Source organism: Onychomys torridus, chromosome 9 (assembly GCF_903995425.1).
Source record: "Onychomys torridus chromosome 9, mOncTor1.1, whole genome shotgun sequence".
Classification (NCBI taxonomy): Eukaryota; Metazoa; Chordata; class Mammalia; order Rodentia; family Cricetidae; genus Onychomys; species Onychomys torridus.
This window is the reverse complement of record NC_050451.1, coordinates 63,331,501-63,356,762: the sequence shown is the minus strand read 5'-3', so window position 1 is coordinate 63,356,762 and position 25,262 is coordinate 63,331,501. Positions and strand designations below refer to the sequence as shown.

Sequence of the window (25,262 nt, the reverse complement as noted above, 5' to 3'; positions counted from 1 at the left end):
GCATATGAGCTACATTTTAACTCCTAAGGAAATTTCAAACTAAAACTTCAACCAAAATACCAAAACAAGATACTTCTTCCACTTAAGAGTTTAGCAAACTGAATGTAGTAAGTTAAGGGTGTAAGCATGTGTTCCTGTGTGTGTATGTAAATGTGAATACACATAACTAGATATATACACATTACTGTATACTTTCATGTGCATATACAGCACCTAAATAAGAATTCATAACAGATAATCTGTAATCATAATTACATACTTTACATAGTCCTGTCACTGAAAATGTGATATTCCCTAAAGGAACTAAAATTTGATTGTAATTAAAGAGTCAACTTTTTTCATTGTTATACATTGGCCAAATTACATAAACTGTTGGTTACAATAAAATGCTGCAGGTGCTTTAAACATACTAAGTATTTCTAAAACCAAGTGCTGTATTTTTATTAAATATGACTGGATGTTCATGTGTATCAAAGACACACCGACAGCATACTGCACTCAAAATGAAAACATAGTAGGACAATCTTGTTGATTAAAAAAAAATACAGAGCAGTCTCCGACGTAAATGGAAATGTTTGTTAAATGAAAACTCATCTAGAGAGATGACTCCACCTAAGACGCAGCTGAACCTCTTAGGAAAGAATTGTCAGCAAGTCTCTTGCTTAGCCAACCAGACGTGATGCATTGTGGCAGGCTGAGGAAGCATTACCTGCAACCAAGTAAAATGCAGTGAACCAAACAAGCCAAGAACATGCTTGAGTTGGTTCTGCCTCCAGATACATTCCCTGCTTTGGTTGTTATTGTCTGAAGTGGTCACACAGATGTGTGGCCAGCGGACATTACACTTGAATTCTTGTGCTTTGGCAGATGTTAATATATACCTACCATGCACTTCCCGGGGCTCCAGGCCTGTGGGGAAGACAGACAAGTGAATATAACAGCAACATAAAATTGTGGAGATGTCCATTGTGAGCTTTGTGGACAGGAAAGGATAACATGTAACACATGCTGCAGGTTCAGAGTCACTCCCTTTCTGTCTCTCATTAGAAAGCAGACTTCTAAAGGATAATAATAAAATATAATAAGATGAAACAAAAATGAACACATTGGAATTGGACAAAACAAAGAGAAGGAAAGAGCCCAAGATAATGCACAAGAAACTGTGAGACCCGCTCATTCACTCACTCAGGAATCTCATAAAAACATTACATTGGAAGCATAATATATGCAAAAGACACGGTACAGCCCCCAGCAGTCCCATCTGTGCATGCATACTGCCTCAGGCCCTGGGAGCTTCACTTGTCTTGATTTAGAAGGTCCTGTTTCACTGATATCCTCCATTCCCTGTGGCTCTTACCTTCTTCCCCCTCCTTTTCTGCTGGGTTCCCTGAGCCCTGAGGGGGGCAATGTGATAGAGATGTCCTGTTGAGGGCTGAGTGTTCCAGGGGGTTCTCATGCTCTGCATATTGTCTGGCTGAAGATCTCTGTATTTGTTCTCATCTGCAGCTGGAGGAAGCTTCTCTGATGGTGGCTGAGCAAGCTACTGATCTATGAGTAGAGCAGAATATCATTAGGAGTCATTTTATTGCTATGTTCTTTTAGTAGAACAGTAGTATTTGTCTTTACCCTAGGTCCCTGGGCCATCTGGTCTCAGGTTCTTGGTCAGCCAAGGAGTGTTGGGTATGGGTTCCATATCCTGGAGTGGGCCTTAAGTCAAATCAGATATTGGTTGGTTACTCCTACAAGTTTTGTGTCTCAGTTGCACTAGCATATCTTGCAGGCAGACATCATTGGGGAATTGAGACCATTGATGTTGAGAGCTATCGATGAGCAATGGTTGCTGATTGTCGAGTGTGGTTAACTCTTTAGGTTGGAGTTTACCTTCTAGCCTTCTGTAGGACAAGATTTGTAGACAGATATTATTTAAATTTGGTTTTATCATAGAATGTCCTACTTTTTCCATCTATTGTGATTGACAGTTTTGCTGGGTTGAGTAGTCTGGGGCTAGCATCTGTGGTCTCTTAGAGTCTGTAGCACATCTTTCCAAGCCCTTCTGGCTTTTAGAGACTCCATTGAGAATTCAGGTGTTTTTCTAATAGGTCTGCCTTTATATATTACTTGGTCTTTTTTCCTTGCAGCTTTTAATATTCTCTTTGTTCTGTATGTTCAAGCATTTTGATTATTATGTGTCAAAGGGACTTCATTTTCTGGTTCAGTATATTTAGTATCCTTTATACTCCATGTACTTTGATAGGCATTTAGGTCAGGAAATTTTTCTTCTATCATTTTGCTGAAAATATTTTCTGGGTCTTTGATTTGGGGTTCTTGTCCTTCCTTTATTCTTATTATTCTTATTACATTTGGTCTTTTCATAGTGTACAGATTTCCTGGATGTTTTGTGCCAGGAGGTTTTTAGATTTAATATTTTCTTTGACCAGTGTATTCATTTCTTCTATTGTGTCTTCAATGTCTGTGAGTATCTCTTCCATTTTTTGTATTCTGTTAATGATGCTTGCCTCTGAGGTTCCTGTTTGAGCATTTCCACATTCCCCTCAGTTTAGGTTTTCTTTATTGATTCCGTTTTCATATTCAGATCTTGACCTGTTTTATTCATTTCCTTCTACCATTTGTTTATGTTTTCATATATTTTTTTAAAAAAATTATATTTATTCATTCTCCTTTAAAGACCTCTATCACATCCTTAAAGGCTATTTTAAGGTCTTTTCCTTAAAATATGTTGTAACCATCAGGGCCTGCTATGGTAGGGTTGCTGAGCCTGATGGAGACAGATTGTTCTGGCTGTTACTAATTGTGTTTTTATACTGACATCTAGACTTTGGGGCTTGGGAAGATTGTAACTGTAGGTGCTGATACCTGGTCTTGTCTTTCCCACCCCCCTTGGTTTCTGTTGTCCTCTCTGGTTCTTAGGAGAGTGTGGTGGCTGTGTATTGCCTGGTAGGAAATTCTGCTGGGATCCTGATAGATGTAGCCCCTGGGGTTTCCAGGTAAAATCTATTTCTAGGAATTGGGAGCTGACACTTAGGAATGGGGATGGGCTGGGGAGGTTCATGGTGGTGGGGGGGGGGGAACAGGTTGCTCAGCCAGGATCTGCTTAGTTCCCTGGGAATGGAGACAGAGAGTGAGGAAAGGTCACAACAGATGGTCTTCTACAGAGCTGGGAATGAGACTGGGAGACTGGATTTGGAGAATCAGAGGGAGAGTGAACATCTACCTGCTTCGGGACCAGACTAGCTTGTGGGTTCCCAGGGAGTGGAGTAGGATATTGGGATGAGTGAGAGAAGGAAGTTTGAAGGGGATGATCTGTGATCCACTGGCAGCGAGGCAGAGAGGAAATCCATGAGGCAAAAAAGCAAAATGTGATATTGAGTTGAAAAAATAGAGCAGATAGCATTAACATTTTCTTTACAGGGATGAAGAAGAAATTGGGGCTGACCACTGAATTGACAAGGGTTATCTTACATTTCCCTAATCAATGTCACCAGTTTCTCAGAGAAAGAATGTAGATTAACTAGGGTTCATTCATTTCTGATTTATTCAGTGAGACATTGGATAGACAGAAGTAGAAGATGGAATTCCTGGTCTCCAGAACCTCCTAGTTGTACAATGGGACAGGGGCCAAGAGAGGTGAACTGATACACAGAAGTGTCAGCTCCTCCAGTTGAAAAGATATGGAGAGGGCACTATGCAAGAGACAACATCTGGGTTAAGATTTCAGACATGAGGAGACAAAGACCAGAGTCAAGTTTGGGTAGATGCTGCATGGGATTTGGATACTTACAGCAAATAAATGGTGCATCACAGGGAAGTATGGGATGGGAAGTGGCAGGTAAGCTATGAAAGTCATCAAGGGCAGGATCATGAAGATCTCCATCTGCCATGCTGGAACAGTGGGGAGTTAGTAAAATCCTGTGTTTGTAATGCTTTAGCTAAAAGACCATGCAAGTAATGTTTCACGTCATTTGTGTAGGAAGAGGCAGCTGTTGAGAACAGTGCATATAGATGGGGAGGAGGTTACCAAGGACAGTGATCAGTATCACACTTAGCTGTTCAATCCCAGTCTTTAAGAAATGATTGCTATTTGCATCCCCCAGGAGACAGACTCATGGTGCTGCAGTTGTGTGCTTTCCATCCTTTAGCTTTGGGCACTTAACTTGATGGGGAAAAAATCCCAGGGTGTTTCACTAGGAAAGTCTTCATACAGTTAGGTTGAACAAGGTCCCTCAAAAGTCCAGGTCCACATAAAATCTCAGAATGTGACCTTATTTTAAATTATAATATGTAAATGAATTTTTTTTTCAAATTAAACTGGATCATTCTGAATAAGGGTGGGTCCTATAGCCTGTGTCCTTGGAAGAAGACCCTGTGAAGTCAGAGACAAATGCTGCTAAAAGCTAGGGGAGGTGACCCTGGGGAGCTAGGAGAGGGAAGCTCCCAGAAGGACCTCATTCTTCCTGCAGCTGGAGGCTGGACTTCTGGCTCCTGAATCATGGAGGCTGTGGTTCTGCTGCTTCTGACTAGCCAGAAGTCAGGTAGGAAACTAACGTGGAAACCAAGAAAAGCCTTCAGATGACAAAAGGCTCTTAGCTGTCTTTTGTTAAGTGAGGCTTTTCCCACTCCAATATTTCCAAGCAGTCTTCATGGACAGAAGAATCATTTTTAGAGGTGTTCATGGAGTGTATACTACCCATAATGAAAAGAAGTCGAAGTAACTCTCAGTGTCTTAGGAAAATGTTTAATTTCTAGATGTTTTAATTCCCAGAGACAAGGAATAATTACTACAACTAACTATTCTTTCTATTTAAGGTTATTTTATCTGCATTATCTTGAGGAACTTGATGTTTCCTACAATGAAATTCATAATATTCCAAATGAAATCCAGAAACTCAGGTATTTGCAAAGTAATAGATACACAGAAAATTATCTGCCCCACTAAGAATGTTTTGGTAATGATAATGATGAAGAACTTTGTCTTTTTGTTTTAGTCACAGAATATCTGGTGTATAGTGTCTGCAAGATATATTTCCAATGATTTTTTTAAGTAAAATATGGTGACGTTTTAATAGAATAACTATGTTTGTCAACTTTTGGTGTGGGTATATATAGCTCTTATACATTTCAATATATATAAATAATGTGTATTCAACATATATGTGTTTATATAATATGTATATATAGTAAAATTCTTTTACAAATTAATAGAAGTCCTGAATTTATCCATGTCATATTTTTTTTTGTTTTTGAGACAAGGACTGATTATGCAGCCCTTGCTGATCTGGAACTCACTGTAGACCAGGCTGGCCTCCAACTCACAGAGATCTTCTGTCTCTGCATCCCAAGTTCTAGGATTAAAGCCATGTGCCACTATGCCTGACTCTGTGTCTTATTTTTATTATGAATTCACAATAATGACTAATAGGGAAGATATTTTTTTTAATGCCAAGATTATTTATCTTTAAGATTAATTTATATAATTGCCTTTCCCTCCTTCAGCACACACAGACACAAACTTGACAAGTTAATTGCAGTTGTTTGGAGATACAAAATTTTTGTTGACAGTGTTTACTTTCTATTTTAAAACGTTGTAGGGGCTAGAGACACAGCACAGTGGTTAAGAGCATTTGCTGTTCTCCCAAGTTCAGTTCCAAACAATCCCCTGAAACTCCAGCTCCAGGATCAGATTCTCTTTTCTGGCCTCCAAGGGCACTGCACACACACACACACACACACACACACACACACACACACACACGTGCGCGCGCGCACACACACACACACACACACAAATATAAATGATAAAACTAAAATCTAGAACATGTGTTCTTAATCTTTCAAATCTTTTGAAAGATTTTGTTTTAAATTACATATATGTATTTATGAGATTGTGTGCATGTGAGGACAGGTGCCTGGAGAGGCCAGAGGCACTGAATTCCCTGGAGCTGGAGTTACAGGCAGTTGTAAGCCAGCTGATGTGGGTACTGGGATTGAAACTCGGTCCTTAGCTAAAGCTAAGGTAGGTGCTCTTAGCCACTGAACTGTCTCTTTAGCCTCTCAAATCTTACTTTATATCCCTCATAAGAAATTATGAAGTGACCCACTTCATAATTTTCATAACTGTCTCCAAGTATTTCAAACTGTGTTTCTATATATAATATTTCTATTATTTCCAATATTTGCTGATTAGGGTAGATACAGAATAGAAAAGATGTACTGTTTTAAACTAAATTAAAAAAAATCGCCAGGCAGTGGTGGTGGCAGCAGTGGTGGCGGCGTACGCCTTTAATCCCAGCACTCGGGAGGCAGAGCCAGGTGGATCTCTGTGAGTTTGAGGCCAGCCTGGGCTACAGAGTGAGTTCCAGGAAAGGTGCAAAGCTACACAGAGAAACCCTGCCTTGAAAAACAAACCACAACAAAACAACAACAACAACAACAACAAATCAAGCTGTGTAACCAAATTCCATTGTTAGTTCTCCCTGCCTGATTGGTTCCCTTAGAACACCTTCAACAAAATAAAAAAACGGCTTCCTCGGGTTTTCTAATGTTTCCACCAAATTTTTTAAGTCTTATATAGTAATCTTTATATTTCACTAGGGAATCTGGCCTATTTGTTGTTGATAGATAGAGTTGATTTTTCTGTGTATTTACGTGTCTCAGTCATGGTCTCTACTGCTGTGAAGAGACACCATGACCACAGAAACTCTTATGAAGGAAAATGTGTCATTGGGATTGACTTACAGTTCAGAGGTTTAGTCCATTATTGTCATGACAGGAAGTAAGGCAGATAGATGCAGGCAGACATGGTGCTGGAGAAGGAGCTAAGAGTTCTACATCTTGACTCACAGGCAACACAAAGTGGTCATTTGTCACTGGGCATGGCTTGAACATATCTATGAGCCTCAAAACCCACCTCCAGAGTGACAAACTTCCTCCAACATGGCCACACCCATTCCAACAAAGCCCCACCTCCTAATAGTGCCACTCCCTTTGGTGGCCATTTTCTTTCAAACTACCACATACCACTCCTGGCCCTCTAAGGCTTGTAGCCACATCATAATGTAAAAATGCATTCATTCCAACTTCAAAAGTCCCCATAGTCTATCACAGTCTCAACAATGTTTAAAAGTCCAAAGTTCAAAGTCTCTTCTGAGATTCATGAAATCTGTAATCCCCTATAAAATCAAAATCAAAAAACAGATCGCATACTTCCAACATATAATGGCACAGATATACATTACCATTCCAAAACATAGGAAGGGAGCATAGTGAGGAAATACTGGACCAAAGCAAGACTGAAAACCAGCTGGGTAAACTCCAGACTCTGCATCTCCATGTCTGATGTCAAAATGTTCTTCATATCTCCAACCTCCTTTCAGCTTTATTGACTGCAACACACTTCTTTCTCTTTAGCTGGTTCTACTTCCTGTTAGCAGTTACCTAGCAGATATCCCATGATTCTGGCATCTCTAACATCTTGGGGTCTCTAAGGCAATTCAGGCTTCAGCTTCACAGCTTCACACAATGGCCTCTCTAGGCCTCCATTCAGGGATAGCCCTGACAAATGCCTGGCCTCAGCAGCTTTCCTTAGCAGCTGAGGCAAATTCTACAACCCTTTTCTTCTATCCTTAAAGCCAGAACCATGTAGCTGAAGCTGCCAAGTTCTGCTGCTTGCTGGGGCTGGAACATGGCCCCTTGTTTAATGGCACCTTCACCAGTTTTCTGTTTTTCATGGTTTCTTTCACTGCCTAAGCTTGGCTGTCCGGGAACTTGCTCTGTAGACCAAGCTGGCCTCAATCTCACAGACCTGCCCACCTCTGCCTTCTGAGTGCTGGGATTAAAGGTGTGCACCACCATACTCAGCTCTAATGTTTTCTTTAATTCCTTTTTCCATATTGGAAACGTATCTGGGTGGGATCTTGTCCTGAGGTCACTACTACCTTCATTCCAGTTCTTAATCTGTTCATCTCCTTGAACCCAAGATTTAGCTCTATTCCACTTCCTGGTGCCTCTTTACTCAATCTGTACATTTTGTATTTTCATTTGTGTAGTTTTTCATTATAAATCTTCATTAGAGTTAACTCTAATAACTACACAAAAAGAATCTCTACTAGGATGTTTTGAGATTTCCTCTGCCAACAGAATTAATACAAAACTCTTCACTTTAGCCTCAGGGAGACTCTTTGGACAAGGGCAAAAGGCAGCCACATTCTTTACCAAAGATGAGTCTTTAGGCCACCTACTAACATTCATCTCCACCAAAACCTCTTGATTCAGGCACCAACAGTTCAAATCACACTCAGCACTACTGTCTTCCATGCTTCTGCTAGGTTGGCCAATTATGCCACACTTAAAGCATTCAATTGCTTTTCTAATCCATAGTCCCAAGGTCCATATTCCTTTAAACCAAAACATGGTCAGGTCTTTCACAGCAATACCCTGGGCCGTTCTTTCTGTCTTAGGGTTTCTGTTGCTGTGAAGAGACACCATGACCACAGAAACTCTTATAAAGGAAAATGTTTAATTGTGATTGGCTTACAGTTCAGAGGTTTAGTCCATTATTATCATGGCAGGAAGTAAGGCAGATGCAGGCAGACATGGTGCTAGAGAAGGAGTTCTTACATCTTGACTCACAAGGAACACAAAGTGGTCATTCTTCAATGGGCATGGCTTGAGCATATATGAGACCACAAAGCCCACCACCAGAGTGACACACTTCCTCCAACATGGCCACACCCACTCCAACAAAGCCACACCTCCTAATAGTACCATTCCTTTTGGGAGCCATTTTGTTTCCAACTACATTATCCTATACCTTTCTTGGTGATGTGTTCAGGATACTGTTTGTTCCCCTCTCCCCCCCCCCACCCCATCGCCTGCTTTATTTTGGAGCTTATCAGAGCTTGCCTAATCTGTTACAGGCTACCTTTGCTTTTCTAAATGTCACAGCTCTTAAGTGGGCTTAGGGAGTCAGGATTCCCCGGGCAAGCCATGTCAGGGTTCCTCAGCCTGGGGGCAGCAGCATGGTTACAGCAGCTCTGGCCAGGGATGAGAGACTTCTCTCTGGAATGCTTCTGGCACCAGAGTCTGCAGCTTCTCTTCTGGGGTTCCTCATAGCTTTTCTCTGGGTTCATCTCAGATCTATATCCCCTCTTGCCATCTCTCTCCACCCACTTCCCCCCTTCTTGCTCTGGAGTTGCCTCTCTGCTGTCCCTACAGTCCTAAAAATATGAAAAATTTACTCAGGGAAGACTTTATATCGTTACGGAGTTTGTGAGCCCCGGGGAAAGACCATAGGCCCAATCCAATCATAATGAAAGGACTTATTGATTATCTGCTTTCAGGACAAACAGTCTCTGAGCCAAATTTGAGATTGCCATGAAGGAGGAGTATGGGGAAAGGTTTTTAAAGGGGGGGAAACTACACGAAGACCTTCAGTATCTATGCAAGCAAGCAAAAAACTAGTCTGTTCTGCCAAGTTAAGTGGTTAAGGCAACTCAAAACAATTTTTGTGTATCCGTGTAAGCAATTTCCAAAAACAAACAAACAAAAGCAGTTAGTCATCTCATAACAAGTTAGTCATGGCAGTACATTTTTGGGTGGGTGGGTGGGGGTCACGGAGTCAGGGTTGTTGACTTATCTTCCAGGAACTGGAGTCAGAGACAAACTGCTGCTAGTGGGTAACAAGATGGATACCTAGCATAAAATGTGGTTTCTTTAGCCATCACAGTATCAGGCCTAACGGCCAAACATACAACAAAACACAGGAGGGTGTCTTCGAAGCGGGCTCACTGAGCCAGCCCAAGTGTCCTGCTTACCCGGCCCAAGAAGGGACTTTAGGACAATCAACGCCCTTAGCACTAGACACAGCAGTTGCTTTGCTACACCACCGTGGGCAATGCTTTGCTACACCACCGTGGGAAATGCTGCCTCTCTGGCATAGACATCACCAAGGCTTGATAGAGCAAAATGTCTAGCACACACTGTTTTAGGCAGCCCTAGCTGGGTCTGCACCAGAACTATGGCCATCACCTGAGACCATCGTGTAGTTTCTCAGTGTGTGAAATGCCCAGCTAGCTGGCGCTGGCACAGGAACATATATGGGTCACCTCTTTGACTCTGGTCATATTGGTCCAGGCAGCCAGGGCAGTAAGGAGAGTTCAGCAGCTGCTAAGCAGTCAAACTTCCCTTCCCCAATACCTTTACTTAAAGAAGCACAAAGATAAGGGATGCTCACAGTTGATGCCTAAAATGACATCATTAACACTGGCACTGAGTGTCTTAATCATGCTGAACACATGCCCATTCCCTAGGGGTAGGCAGAGCACCCTTCCACCTGTCTCGCTCTCTCCTCACAGGCTAGAAGGGGAGAAGGGGTGTTTCCACAGCTTCGCTTATAAGGGTGCTTATCCCGTCTGTGAGGGCTCTCCATCAGAACCTAGTCACTTCCTGAAGGCTCTACCTCCAGATGTCTTGGGAGTGAGACATTAAATGTCAGACTCTAGAGGTGTCTCAGTGCTGCCAGAGCCCTCCTCCCATCCCACCTCTATTCCCCGGTGCAGACACCGGGCTCTAACTGGTTCTCTCTCTGTGGTCTTTCCAGATTTATCCTCAGTCCTGTCTCAGCCTGCCTGCAGGAGTCCCTCCTCCACTACCTCCATTCCCTGGGGACTCCGCATCTTGGTGCAGACCCAGGGTATCCCTAGCTCTGTCCTGCTGGTCCTCCTGGCCCACCTCCATTCCCCTGTGACCCACAAAGACAGGCTCTACCAAGGCCCCCACAGCCACCACACTTACTGAGGATCCAGAGAGGACAACAGGAACCAAACAACAGAATACCTACCCAACAAAGCATGATATTTACATCAAGAAACACTTTAGCCATCATAACTCCAAATGCCTAGGTCCTGTGCAAAAACACAAACATGAACATCCAAGACAGTGTGCCTCTTCCAGAAGCCAGCAACCCTATAGAAGTACTCCCTGAGAAAAGCAATTTTGATGAAGCACAAAGCATGGACTTCAAAACAGCAATTATGACTATGTTCAAGGACCTGAAAGAGAATATGAATAAGCACCTTGACAAAGACCGTGAAAACAGAAAGAGTAAGTTGAATTAAATAACAAGAGCACTTCAAGACATTAAAGTAGAATTCGACAAAGAAATAGAATCACTAAAGAAAATCCAAATTGAAATAAAACTAGAAATGAAAACCTTAGATGTTAAACACAAACCTTAGAGGCAGGGGTTGGGTATTTATCTCAGTGGTAGAGCACTTGCCTAGCAAGCACAAGACCCTGGGTTTGATCCTCTGCTAAAAAAAAAAAAAAACCTTTAGAGGCAAGCCTCACCAACAGAAGAGAAAATTTCACATGTTGAAGACAAGGTAGAAGGAATGAATAGCTCAGTCAAAGAAAATGTTAAATCTTAAAAAAAATTCAGGCATAAAATATCCTAGAAATCTGGGAAACTATGAAAAGACCAAGTCTACAAGTAACTGATATAGAGGAAGAAGAAGAAACCTAAGTCACAGGCACAGAAAATATTTTTAAATAAATCAGAGAAGAAAAGCCCCCCCAATCGAAGAAGAAGAAGAAGAAGAAGAAGAAGAAGAAGAAGAAGAAGAAGAAGAAGAAGAAGAAGACATGCCTATCAAAGTAAAAAAAAAAAGCCTACAGAACACCAGATAGACAGGATCAGAAAAGAAATTTCCCATGACACATAATAATAAAAACACTAAGTGCACAGAACAGAAAACAACCCCCAAAAGGATATTAAAAGCTGCAAGGGAAAAACCCAAGAAGTCACATACAAAGGCAGGCCCATTAGAATAGCAGCCGACTTCTCAGTGGAGACTCTGAAAGCTACAGGATCTGGTGCTTGTTCTACACACTTGGAGAGACCATAGGTGGCAGCCTAGACTGTTAGAGCAGTCAGCACCATCAGTCACAAAACAGAGAGAAACATCCATGATAAACCAAACTGAAGCAACTTCTATCCATGAATCCAGCTCCCCAGAAAACTCTAGAAGGAAAACTTCCATCTGGAGAGGTTAACTACACCCAGGACAAAAGGAATGAGTAATCCAAGAACAGTAAATCAGAACAGTTGGAACTATACCCATACCACAACAACAAAATAACAAGAACCAGTAAATACTGCTCATTAATAATGCTCAGTATTAGTGCTCTCAATCCCCCAGTAAAAAGACACAGACTAACAGACTGGATTAGAAAACAGGATCCATCTTTCTGCATCCAAAAAGTACAACTCGCCTTGAAGAATAGACATCAACTCTGGGTAAAAGGATGGGAAAAGGTATTTCAAACAAATGAACCAAAAAAGCAAGCAAGTGTAGATATTTGAATACATGACAGGATAGATATGAGACAAACTAATCAGAAGACATAAGGAATGACACTATATAATCATTATGGGAGAAATCCACCAAAAGGAGCAAAGAAACATTAATATACAATGGGGAAAAGAGAGCATCTTCAACAAATGTTGCCTGTGAAACTGGATGGCTGCATATAAAAGAATGAAAATAGATCTGTATCTCCTTGCACAAAGCTCCATTCCAAATCAAAGGCTGCAACATAGAAACACATAACCTGGGTTGGATAGTTTTGTGTCAAATTGACATAAGCTAGCATTACCTGAAAGCAGGGAACCACAATTGATAAAATGCCTCCATAAGATTCAGCTCTAAGGCATTTTCTCAATTATTCATTGATGGAGGCAGGCCCAGGCCATTGTGCTTGGTGCCTGGGCTGGTGGTCCTGGGCTGAAAGCAGGCTGATGACCTGGGCTAGTTGGAGCTCATTGACTCTGGACTGACAGCTGGGGAACCTGCATGGGACCAAACTCGGCCCTCTGAATGTGGGTGACAGTCTTGTAGCTTGGGCAGTCTGTGGGGCCCCTGGCAGTGGGACTAGGATTTATCCCTAGTGTGTGAACTGGCTTTTTGGAGCCCATTCCCAATGGAGGGATACTTTGCTCAGGAGGAAGGGGTTTGGTCCTTCCTCAGCTTGATATGCCAGCCTTTGTTGACACCCCATGGGAGGCCTTACCCTCTCTGAGGAGTGGATGTTGGGGGCAGGGTAAGGGGAAGGTGGGGAGTGAACAGAAGGAGGGGAGGGAGGAGGAACTATAGTTGGTATGTAAAATGAAAAAAAAACTGTTAAATAAAAAAGAAAGAGAGAAAGAAAGAAAGGGAGGGAGGGAGGGAGGGGGAGAGAGAGAGAGAGAGAGAGAGAGAGAGAGAGGAGAAGAAGAAAGAAAGAAAGAAAGAAAGAAAGAAAGAAAGAAAGAAAGAAAGAAAGAAAGAAAGAAAAAGAAAGAAAGAAAGGCTGAGCAAGCCATGAGAATCAAGCCAAGAAGCAGCGCTCCTCCATGGCCTCTGCATCTGCTCCTGCCTCCAGGTTCCTGCCCTGCTTGAGAGCTCTTGTCTTGACTTTCTTTGATGGTGAACTGAGGTATGGAAATGTAAGCCAAACAAACTCTTCCCTCCCCACCTTGCTTTTTGGTCATGGGGTTGAGATGAAGCAACAGAAACTCTAACTAGGTCATAACCTGAACCTGACAGAGGAGAAAGTGGGGAATAGACTTGAACTCACTGGCACTGGAAAGGACTTTCTGAACAATACACTGATAGCACTAAGACCAAAAATAAATTGGAACCTGTTGTGGATGGTTGACTGATAAATAAAACACTGATTGGCCAGTAGCCAGGCAGGAAATATAGGGGGGACTAAGAGAGAGAGAGAATTAGGAGAACAGGAAGGCAGGAGGGGAGACAGTGGCAAAGTATAGATTAATAGAAATGGGCTAAATATAAGAGTAAGAGCCAGACAATGGTAGGCCTGAGCTAACGGCCAAGCAGTTTAAATAATATAAGCGTTTGTTTTATTTTATAAGTGGGCTGTCAGACTGACAGGGCTTGGTGGGGGCTGGAGAGAAGGTCTCCAGCTACAGGAACCTTATGAAGTCGAGGAACTTCTGTGTGGAAAAGGACACACATTCTGACAAAGCAGCAGCTTTACCAAGTATACCTCTTATAGAGGGTTAATGTCTAGAATACTTGAAATATTAAAACAAACAAACCTGAACATCAAGGAAACAAACCAATTACAAAATGTGGGACAGAACTGAACAGAGACTTTGCAAAAGATGAAACACAAATGACCGAGAAACTCTTAAATAATGTTCACCATCCTTAGTCATCAGGGAAGTGCAAATTAAAACTACTTTGAGATTCCATCTTGCACTAGTCAGAAAGGTCAAGATCAATCAAACAAAAGAGAGCACCTGCTGGTGGGGAACATGAAGCAGTTACTCATCACTGGTGGCCCTGCAAATCTGATACACCCACCATGGAAATCACTGTGGGGTTTCCTCAGGAAGCTAGGAACCAATACCTAAAGCTCATGAGCCAAAAAAAACCACTCTTGAGCATGTACCCACAGGATTCTCCATCCTTCCGCTGATCCCTGCTTATCCACATCCATTGCTATTCTATTCATAGTACCCATGAATTGGGGAAAATGCCTAAATGTCCATCAACCGATTAATGCATAATGAAAATGTGACACATTACAACAATGGAATATTATTTGGCTGTTAAGAAAAATGAAATGATGAAATTTTCAGGCAAATGGATAGAGTTAGAAAAAAAATCATCCTGAATGGGGTAACCCAGAGCCCAAAAGACAAATATTGTATTTAAGGTTTTTTTTTTTTTTTTTTTTTTTTATCATATGTGGATGTTAGCTCTGAAGCTTTCAATATACATGCTAAAATCTAAATAATCACAGAGGTTAGGCGCCTAGTCAGGAGCTAATTGGAAGCAGAGGATCTCTCATGAGAGGGGAAATAGAATGTCATGTTCTGGAGAGGTAAATGGGAAAGTAGGAGGATTAAATAGGAAGGTGGATGGACGAAAAGGGTAATGGAGGAAATATGGGGAGGGACAACCAACACTGAAGGTCATTTGAAAAAGCATTATAGAAATTTACTATTGTAGAAGCTTCCTAAAGTATATACATATATAGAAAGAATCAAAATGGAGTCATCAAATAATGGGGGAAACAACGGCCCCTAGACGTCTTTTTCACCAACTAAAATATCCAATGCCAGGAATAGGTTACATCTTGTTGAGTCACATGAAACCTCCCCAGACATCATAGGTTATTGCCATGGTTATTGGTTGCTTTCCACAACCTTATGGTAAGGGCCTATTGTTGAAGACCATGCTTATTTATTTCATGGATCATGGAGAAGTCAAGCTAGTCCCTAACTAGAAGCTTCATTCCTAATGACTAGGATTCATGGTGCTGGAAGGTTCATATGCTACCAGTGGATAAAAGTAACCATCAACCTACTACAAACACTGTTACCTACAACAGTGACCTGTCTGCAAGATGTACTGGCATAATGATGGCACAAATGTTATGGGAGTAACCAACTACTTTCCAATTGGATTTAAGGTCTACTCCATGAAATGCAACCCATACCTGATGCTAAACTGGCCAAGAACTTGAGACCAGATAGGCTGTGGACCTAGGTAAAACTAAATACCACTATTTTGATAAAGGAACATAGCAATAAAATGACTCATGATGACATTTTGGATAGAGATAGATCAGTGCCTTGCTCGCCATTAACAGAGAAACTTCTGGCAGTAGATGGGAACTAACATAGAGATCCAAAACTATACAATGTGCAGAGAGTGAGAAACTTTGGAGCCACTGTCTTAAATGGAATGTCTTCATAAAACTCTACCCCTCAAAGCTCAGGGATTGATGCAGAAGAGGAGACAGAAAGATTGTAAGGCCCAGAGATGCTGGATGACTCCAAGGACACTGTATCTTCCAGACATGGCAGGACTGATGCACATATGAACTCACAGAAACTGGCTGCATGCAGAAGGCCTGCACAGATTCTAGCCAGATATGGTCCCAGCACCAAGAAGGGGGTGTGGATGTAGTATTTCCTTCCTAACCAACAATTATTTGCAACTGATACATTCTGGCAAAGGGAAAATCAAGGTTTTATCCATGGAATCTCATTGGCTATAGTAACCACACCTCAGGGCAGGCTTCATGCCTATGATTAGTTAGCCATCACCAAATGAACTCCATGTTTGTTGTTGATGTTATTTGTGTAGTTTTTTGTTTTGTGTGTGTCTGGACTATTTTTGGCATTTTTGTCTTATTTTGGTGTTTGGCTTTGTAGTTTTCTATTTGTGTGTGCGTGCGTGCGTGCGTGCGTGCGTGAGTGCGTGTGAGAGAGAGAGGGAGAGAGAGGGAGACAGAGAGACAGAGAGACAGAGAGACAGAGAGAGAGATTAAAGAGAAAGACAGATAAACAAAGATGGGTGGTTAGAGAGGTAGGGGTATCTGGGAAGAGTTAGGGTAGGGGAAGAAAGATGATCAAAACATATTGTATGAAATAATGTTAATAAAGAGTATAGGAAGTATGTAAATGTTCACATCATAGCAGAACTCTGCTACTGACCCCTAGATTTGTGTAGCCTGTAGAGGGAACATGATTGTGTTCATTCTGTCTTTCAGGACAAAATAGGAGCTTGGGGTTTGCCTCACGTGTAGTTGACCACAAGAACAGTAGTCAGGCTATATTTGAAGAGTTGCCCAGTCTCTTTGTTTGAAACTTTGATCATATTTTACTTTTGTCAGAAAGAGTTACCATTCGAGAACCCCATGTGGGGAAAAGGGTATATGAGACTAGATTGTCAAAGAGAGTTCAGAAGCCCCCATCTTCTGCTCAACCACCTAGAGGCCTGTTTGCCTGTAGAGCATTCTGACAATGACTTGCTGTTTGTATGTCTCTGGTTTACAGAAACTTTCCTGTCTGCTTTCAGCAATCATTAGAAAAGAGATAAATGGCTGCAGAAAACACCACTGAGGCAATGAGAAAAATGAGTCATGTTCATTCTTTGAGTAAAGGGAAAGGATTGTTAGAAACAATTGACACAGTGAAAAGTAAGGGGATCAAATTGCCAAGAAGTCAAAGCATAACGTAACAGTATGTGTTAAGGTTACACATTTCACTGTTTTTATTAGGCATTAATGAAAAACATACGTTGATGTTCTGTAGTAGGAATCTTAAAAGTTCTTATTAATGAAATCAAACCTGAGGCAGATTATTGGGGTGAATGCTGGAAGATCAGAGAAGCAGAACAAGCCACAGTTTTCTCACCTCACCAGTTCCTCAGCTGGTCTTGTTTTCTCAGACTGCAAGCTTCTGAATCCTCATCCCAATGGTTCTCAGCTGAACTGTGCTCGAAAGCCTGAATGCTTAACCAGCCGAATGCTTTACTCACTACATGCTTTTTTCTCCTTAGTTCCTGGCCCTCACGCCTTATATACCTTTCTCTTTCTGCCCCCACTCCCTGGGGTTAAAGGTTATGTTTCTGGGATTAAAGGCTTGGGTCACCATGCTTAGCTGTTTCTAAAGTGGCCTTGAACTCAGAGATCCAGCTAGCTCTGCCTCCCAAGTGCTGGGATTAAAGGTGTGTACCACCACCGCCCAACTTCTGTTATGGCTTACTCTTCCCATTTTCTAGCCACCATTTCTGGCTCTGTTCTAGTGGCTGTCTGTTCTCTGACCCCAGATATGTTTATTTCGGGGAACACACAATATTTCAGGGAACACAATACCCACCACAATGTTCAGTTTGTCATTGAAAATAACATTATTCTGTATGTCACCACATTGTTTTTGTGGTGTAACACTGTTTAGTCTTCCTGCATTTGTGGCTTTTTCTTTTTCCAGAGTGATGACAGTTTGCAAAGACCCCCACAATGTATGCATCAACTGTCCTGTTCACACAAATGCACTTCTTTGTATAGTGATGGTTTGGTTCAGTTGTTTTGTAAAGAAATTCTCTCAATTCTAAGAAAATATTAAAATAGATGCTTTATTACCACCAGTTTTGGTGCTAGGTTTTAAAAATGCCAATGCAGAAACTTGCATGAATATTATAAATTGTATGATTATTTTGTAAAATACAATTTCTCTTATGTACAGATCACTTGAGAAGCTGAATGTTGATGGGAATTATATGACTTCTTTTCCACCTGGGATTTTAAGGCTTAAGTTGACCAAACTACAGTTTGATAATACATTCACTAATAGTAATTTTTGGATAGATTATTGCTGGAATGACCCCCAACCACTAACTCAAATTTGTTCTTTGTTCATTGTCAAAAATAATCTGCATAAAATTCCTGGTTTCATTCCAAAGAAAGTTCAAAAGTATCTAAGAAGGTGAGTAATTTCAAACATGCTTTTATCAAAGTACACTTCTAAGTATTTTACTAATACACACACACACACACACACACACACACACACACACACACACACACATACTTCTTCCTTTACCCATTCTTGCTTTGCAGGTATACTAATGTACTCTAAATAAGTCCCATTTTATTACGTTCTCCCGTTATTTCTGAAGTTCAGTGATGGTGGACAGTATCTACGCATCCATTAATTAAACCTCTTCTGTGAATTACTAAATATACAGAAGTGATTCCTTTCCAAAAATTATTTAGTCCCAAGGGATATGCTTAACTCCATTCTGCCCTGCGAGATACTAGGAGTAGATCAGGCTTTTTTTTTTTTTTTTTTTTTTTTTTTTTTTTTTTTTTTTTTTTTGCATTGAGAATCAATGAACAATTAGCACTTTGCTGCCTAATCCCAAGATTAGGGTCCACTCAGATGTTATAGAACTAATTTGACTATTTAAGTAAAGGAAATCACTATCATCATTGCTGGGACTATGGATTGTACAAATATTTATAGTTTGTCCAAGTAAAATGGTTTCCCAGGAATGTATAAAAGCCCAGTATTGACTCAATAAAGACAAATATAGCATAGCTTTGATCTTGGTTGTCTCTCAAAGAACCATGTACCAAAGTCCTTATCCCCCAAGTGCTGCTACTGAAAGATTAACAGCCCTTAAGAGGTGGGGCCTATGAAAGAGTCACAAGTCCTGGGAGAACATGCCCTTTAAGAAAACTGTGAGGTCCAAGTTCCTTTTGTTTCTTGGCCATAAATGCTACTGACTCCCACCATGATGTGAGAATATGACTCAGTAATAGGGTGCTTGCATAGTATTCAGAAAGGTTTGGATTTAATCACCAGCACCTCAAAAGAAGAGGAGGATCTCCAGCTTCACTTTTCAATTATAATGCACTGTGCACATATATTTTTGCTTTAGAAAACAGGTTCCTTGCACACATATTTAATCTGTTGCTCCACTGTATTAGGATTTAAATTTTGACTTAATAGTAGATGCCTTATCTAGATGTAAGCTCAATAAAAACCAAGCATTAATTTTTACCTTAGTAGAAACTCAAAATATCCATTTGATGTTTCTTCTTTTCAGCACATCCAGGTGTGACTGGTGTCATGGTCCCAAGTTTGGTGAAGGGTTTCGCATCATCCGGTCCTGTGATATGTTTGGAGCAACGCAGATTCCTATTATGTTCTATGTCTGCTCTACTTCCTGCTATGTGGACATGAGGGAAAGCAGTTTTGTTTTAGAAGGTTTTCCTTGTAGAAGAATAGTTCTAAATATGGACTGGATAAAAGAAGGGGAACTTAGTGATGTACCATTTTATGTGTAAAGTCCACGAACATTTTATGTAATAAGTAACTCATCTCTTAAGAGCACAGTTTCCATGTGGAGACCTACAGGTCTTTCTCCACTGAGTTCTCTCCATGATCCTTCTTCTCATGAAAGTCTAATTATTAGGAATCATTGCAGAATTGTGACTCAAGGACTAGAAAAGGCCTTTGGAGTTCAGTGAGGATCTTGAGAATTTCCCAGGGAACATGTTTACAATAAGAAAAAAAAATGTTCAAAACATTTGCGAAAAGGACTGTATCTTACATCTTGTCTTCTCACGAACCCATATTCAGTGACAGGCCAGCAGCTCGAAGTCATCACAGAGAACTATGTTGCATGAGGCTGCAAAGTGATGTATCCAGGTATCCAATGTTAGTTTGTGCATTTCTGTGAAAACATGTCCATTGCCAACCATCTCAATTGATTTTCTTTTGAGAATAAAAGATTATTTCCAAATCGATTGTTTTGAATTGTTTCCCTGCCTCTTAGAAAGCTAGTTCCAAAAATCTAAATAAAGCTGACACTAGCTTCATGGGCTGGTCCTTGAGTTTACCATACCTTCAATGACAGCCAAACAAGAAAGCAGAACTCACACAATGACACTGCCAAGCAGTATCCACCTGAAGTGGAACTTGAGTTCATTTTGAAAGCTGGAGAGATGGCTCAGCAACTAACAGCACTTCTTGCTCTTGTAGAGGACCCAGGTTCAGTTCCCAGTACCCACATAACTCTGATTCCAGAGGATCTGATGCCTTCTTCTGACTTCCGAGGGCACCAGACATGCATGTGGTGTACATGGATACACGCAGGCAAAATACTCAGGCACATAAAATTAATTTAAAAAAATGTTTAAGAGTTACTTTGTTTTAAAAAGGTGTGGTGGTTTGAATAAGAATGGCCCCTAGACTCATATGTTTGGATACTTGGTCCCTTCCCCCTATTCTCCCCGCCACCCCCATCACATCCCTCACCCCCGTTGGTGAACTGTTTGGAAAGGATTGGGAGGTATGGCCTTGTTGGAGGGGTATGTCACTGAGGGCTGGCTTTGAGGTTTCAAAAGCTATGTACCATGTCCATAAGCTCTCTACTTCCTGCTCACTGTTTGAGGTGTGAGCCCTCAGGTATTTCTGTACCATGCCTTCACTCCAACTATGGAACCATAAGCCCAATTAAACACTTTTTTAGATAAATTACCTTGGCCATGCTGTTTTGTCACAGCAATAGAAAAGTCACTGAAGCAGCCACCTTCCTCATTCTCTTCATTAAGCTTCTGAGACCATTCCTCCATCCTTTGGTCTCTCCATAGTCCAGCAGAGCTGTTTTTTTGTTTGCTTGTTTTTGTTTTTGTTTTTGTTTTTGTTTTGTCCAGGGGTTTCCCTGAGCAAATGTGAACACACATTTTGATATAACAGTTTCAAATGACACATAACTATTTAATGTATGACATGGATTTTGTGTGTGTGTGTGTGTGTGTGTGTGTGTGTGTGTGTGTGTGTGTGTGCTGTTCATTCAGTCTACAATGGTGATAATTAAATTTAATGAAATGAACTGATTTACATTTTAGCTTTCAATCTTTGCTATCATATAATTAGAGATTGTTATAAAGCACAAACTATGTCAGATTTGTGTGTATCGTTTTAAGAATATCTAAATTAAAGGTAAAGTAACAAAGCAAAATAATTTGTAAGAGGTTTATGTTTAATTATATGTATGTGTGTTGTGGGGGATCTTTGTTTATTGGTGTAGATGCTCACAGAGATTAGACACTTGGGGTCTCCTTGGAGCTGGAGTTACAGTTGTGAGCTGTCTAGCATGGGTACTAGGAGGCAATGTGTGTCCTCTCCAAGAGCAGTTCATGCTTTGAACAGCTGAGCCATCTTTCCAGTCCTTCCATATAATTTTTCTGGTTATGGAATCCAATAAACAGATGTCAGAGTTTGCTGAGCAGTATATACTATATTCTCTAGAAAAAAACAAAGTATTTACAATAAGAGAAATAACTACCATATCACACATAGAATCCAGAAAGGGATATTGACAACATGGTAACAAATTAGTTCAGTCAGTATATGATATGCCTATAGTCAGAAAATAAGGTAAAAATAACATAAATTAAGTTTTACTGGTGTTTAATCTATCCATGATCATGGTTGCCCTGAAATATGTCCTGAGGGAAGAAATACAAATTGTTTGTTTTTAAAACTAAAAATTGCCCATGCTACTCAAGCTCTCTACCCCCCACCCCCACCCTGTATATCCCTAGCCCTCTGTTTACTTTTTCCAGACTGGGTCTTACTAAGTTGCCCATACTGGCCTTGAACTCACTCTATTGCCCAGGCAGCCTTGAACCTGTTACCTTCCTGCCTCAGCCTTCAGAGTAGCTGGGATTACAGGCCTGTACTAAGTGACTATTGAGACTTAGCTTGAGTACCTGGGTAGAAACTGAGAAGAGACAATAATGTCTTGAGGGAAATGGAAGTATTCCAGAGGCATTTTATAAAAATAGGTGCACACAGACATAGGGACAATGTGGAATGTTCTTGGAGTTGTGTTGTTTGATCAGCACAAGCTCATTGCAAAGACCTTGTCTAGATCTGCAAGGCAATCATAATGTGTCAGACATAGTTATTATATCAAATTTAAAACATACAATTAAGCTGAAGAAGTAACTCTACCCTATCATGCCAACACCCTCTGAAAGCCAAAGAGAAATCAGCATGTGTATATGCTTATATGCATTTATATAATTCATTACTGTGCTTGAAAATGGAAATAATTCCATTTTCAGATGCTTCACACCACACCAAAAACTACACTCCAATTTTGGACCTAAAGTTCTAAAACTTTAGAAATAAAAGAAATACGCAGGGCCTTTAAGAACTTAGTTCAGTAACAGTATTTGCCTATCACATGAGGAACTATGTTCAATACCCAGTACACCAAGAAAAAAAATCTGTGCAGGTAAAACTAATCATCCTGAATAAAGTTACAGAGCAAGCAACACACTAAGAAGAGAACCGTTTTAGGCCAGTAACCAAAGAATCTTGATTGAACATGACAGAAACACATTTGAAGCAACAGAGGGAAATACATTGTTTTGTGCAAGTGTCCCCGGGCAGGATGGGTCAGTAGCTCAAGCTGGGTCAGTAAGGTCTCATCGATTTTCCTGTCTGCCTGTCATCTGTCTCCTAGCAACACTTTTAAATTGGCCTTCTACCCAAATGGTCTACTTCCTCTCCTGTCTCTGTGATAAAGCTCTGACTGCAGCAGGCTGGGAGGGGGGCAGCAATTAGGATGGCCACATGAGTTCTGTCTTTCAAATAGTCTTGGTTTAGTCACACAAACATTCCTTATTCTACCATGCTAATATAAAGGTTAAACACATCTCAGCAAGTGGGTGGGGGGCAGTTTGTTGGGCAGAAATCTGCTGATGTGGGGTTCCACCGGGACATCTTCTCTGATTAGAACACTTCAGGAGCTTTGCAGGCTTGACCCATGTCAGGAGGATGGAGCAGATGGAGGTTCAGAAGGTCCTTGAGCACATTGGCCAGTGGTTAGCATTGGCAGGTGGGCACGTATGAGCTCAGTAATTGTGCTGTAGGTTCAAAGGTCTCCAAAACCAGGGCCACATACAGAGGCCAGTCTCAGAGTCCTCTTGCCAATAGGTTGATAGCAGAACAACATTGCAGTCCCAGGGGCCACCTCCCAAGTTTCTAGTTTTCATTGCACTATCAGGGCTCACTATTAGGGCTGGTTCATTGATTTATCAGTGCTATCTTGGGGTTAGTTCATCAGCATATCAAGGCTGGTCTTGGGTTTGCATATATCTGAGCCACCTTGTTAGCAGTCTTTTATCTTAAAAGCCCTGCATTATTCCAAATTACAAAAAGCATTTTAAAAAAAAAAAGATTTATTTAGTTATTATATATACAGTGTTCTGTCTGCATGTATGCCTACACATCAGAAGAGGGCACCAGGTCTCATTATAGATGGTTGTGAGCCGCCATGTGGGTGCTGGGAATTGAACTCAGGATCTCTGAAAGAGCAGCCAGTGCTCTTAACTTCTGAGTCATCTCTCGAGCCCCCCAAAAACAATTTTCAAGTAACACAAAACGGTCTCATTTATGTTCCTAACACTGGCCTCTTCTCTGATGACTGTTGACATAAAACCATCCTGTACAACATACAAATAATTATCACTTTCTGGTTAGTGCTATGATTGGCTACACCTGAGTCATGGGCTCATTTCTAGAACTGAGAAAGGCTGGATCCGCCTCTTCTAAAACACAGGAACTAAATTCTCCACAAGAGAATTTTTCCAGAATTGAAAACTGGAAGAGAGAGTGATCCGGGGGAGCTGAAATCTAGAAATGTGGAAGGCCTTTGAACTTACTAATAGCCAATAAGTTGTTACGTGACAATAAAACAAAAAGAGGGACTAACTCCATAAATACTATTACAATCAAAATTGCATTTATTTTATCATAATTCTAAGAATTTTCTGCTTGAAATATTTGTGCACATGTGCAAACACATATTTGAAGTTTTTCACTATAAGAATACAAGCATGAAAAGTCAAAAACACTCTTAAGTTTTCACCAATGGTACAGTCAGTGAAATGTGTTAAATCCATACAAGGCAATAATGCTTGGCAGTCTAAAACTTGACCTCTTTCCTGATAAGGAGAGATATATATCAAGCTTTTTAAAAAAAATATTTACTAGGTGTTGACAATCACCAGCTTGGATCCCATTCCAAACGCCACCCAGATGTTCAGCTGGGAACTCGGCCCCACTCCTCCCATTCCAAACCCCACCCAAAGAAAGACCGCCAAGCAGCAGCTCCTCCCTCAGAGTGCCTCAAGATCACCCCTACAAGATATTGATGGTCTGACCCATAACCTTGCCTCAAGGTTTCTCCTCTTGCCCTAAGATCACCCAGGGATGATTGGCTCATTAAATCTGGATTTATTGCACCAGCAGAGTTACCCACTACAGGCGGGTTTTTATAATACCTATCACTAGGTAATATAATCGCATAACTCAAAATAAAAACAAAAGCCCATAGGATTGTGATAATTAGTATCAATTGTCATCTTGGCAGATCTAGGCATGTCTGTGACGTTTCTAGATTGGGTTGACTAAGGTAAGAAACACCCTGATGGTGGTAGGCTGTGGTCACACACTGAACAGAAAGTAAGCTGAGCCCCAGCACCCATCACTCTCTGCTTCCTGACTGCAGACGCAACCATCTGCCTCACACTCCTGCTGCTATGCCCTCTCTGCCATGGACTATATCCTTAAACTCTGAGCCAAGCTCCCTTCCCTAAGTTGCTGTCTTGGATGTCAACTTGACACAAGCTAGAGTCAGTCATCAGAGAGGAAAGAGCCTCAATTAAGAAAATGCTTCCGTAAGATCCAGGTGTATGGCATTTTCTTAATTAGTGATCAGGGGTGGCAGGCAGCCCATTGTGGGTGGTCCTCGGTTCTGTAGAAAGCAGGCTGAGCAAGCCATGTGGAGCAAGCCAGTAAGCAGACACCATGGAGGGGAGGCTCCTGCCTCCAGGTTCGTGTCCTGCGTGAGTTCCTG

At 41.1% G+C, this 25,262-nt stretch overlaps 1 protein-coding gene across 1 annotated transcript in view; it reads left to right on the top strand.

Annotated features, from left to right (window-relative positions):
- Positions 1-20,133, top strand: part of Lrrc63 (leucine rich repeat containing 63) — a 40,039-nt gene extending 19,906 nt beyond the window's left edge. The window contains exons 9-11 of the mRNA XM_036200061.1: positions 4,825-4,908; positions 18,065-18,304; positions 19,431-20,133. Coding sequence (XP_036055954.1) covers positions 4,825-4,908; positions 18,065-18,304; positions 19,431-19,671 — 565 coding nt within the window. The 3' untranslated portion in view covers positions 19,672-20,133. The remainder of the gene's footprint in view (positions 1-4,824; positions 4,909-18,064; positions 18,305-19,430) is intronic.
- Positions 20,134-25,262: the final 5,129 nt, after the last annotated feature.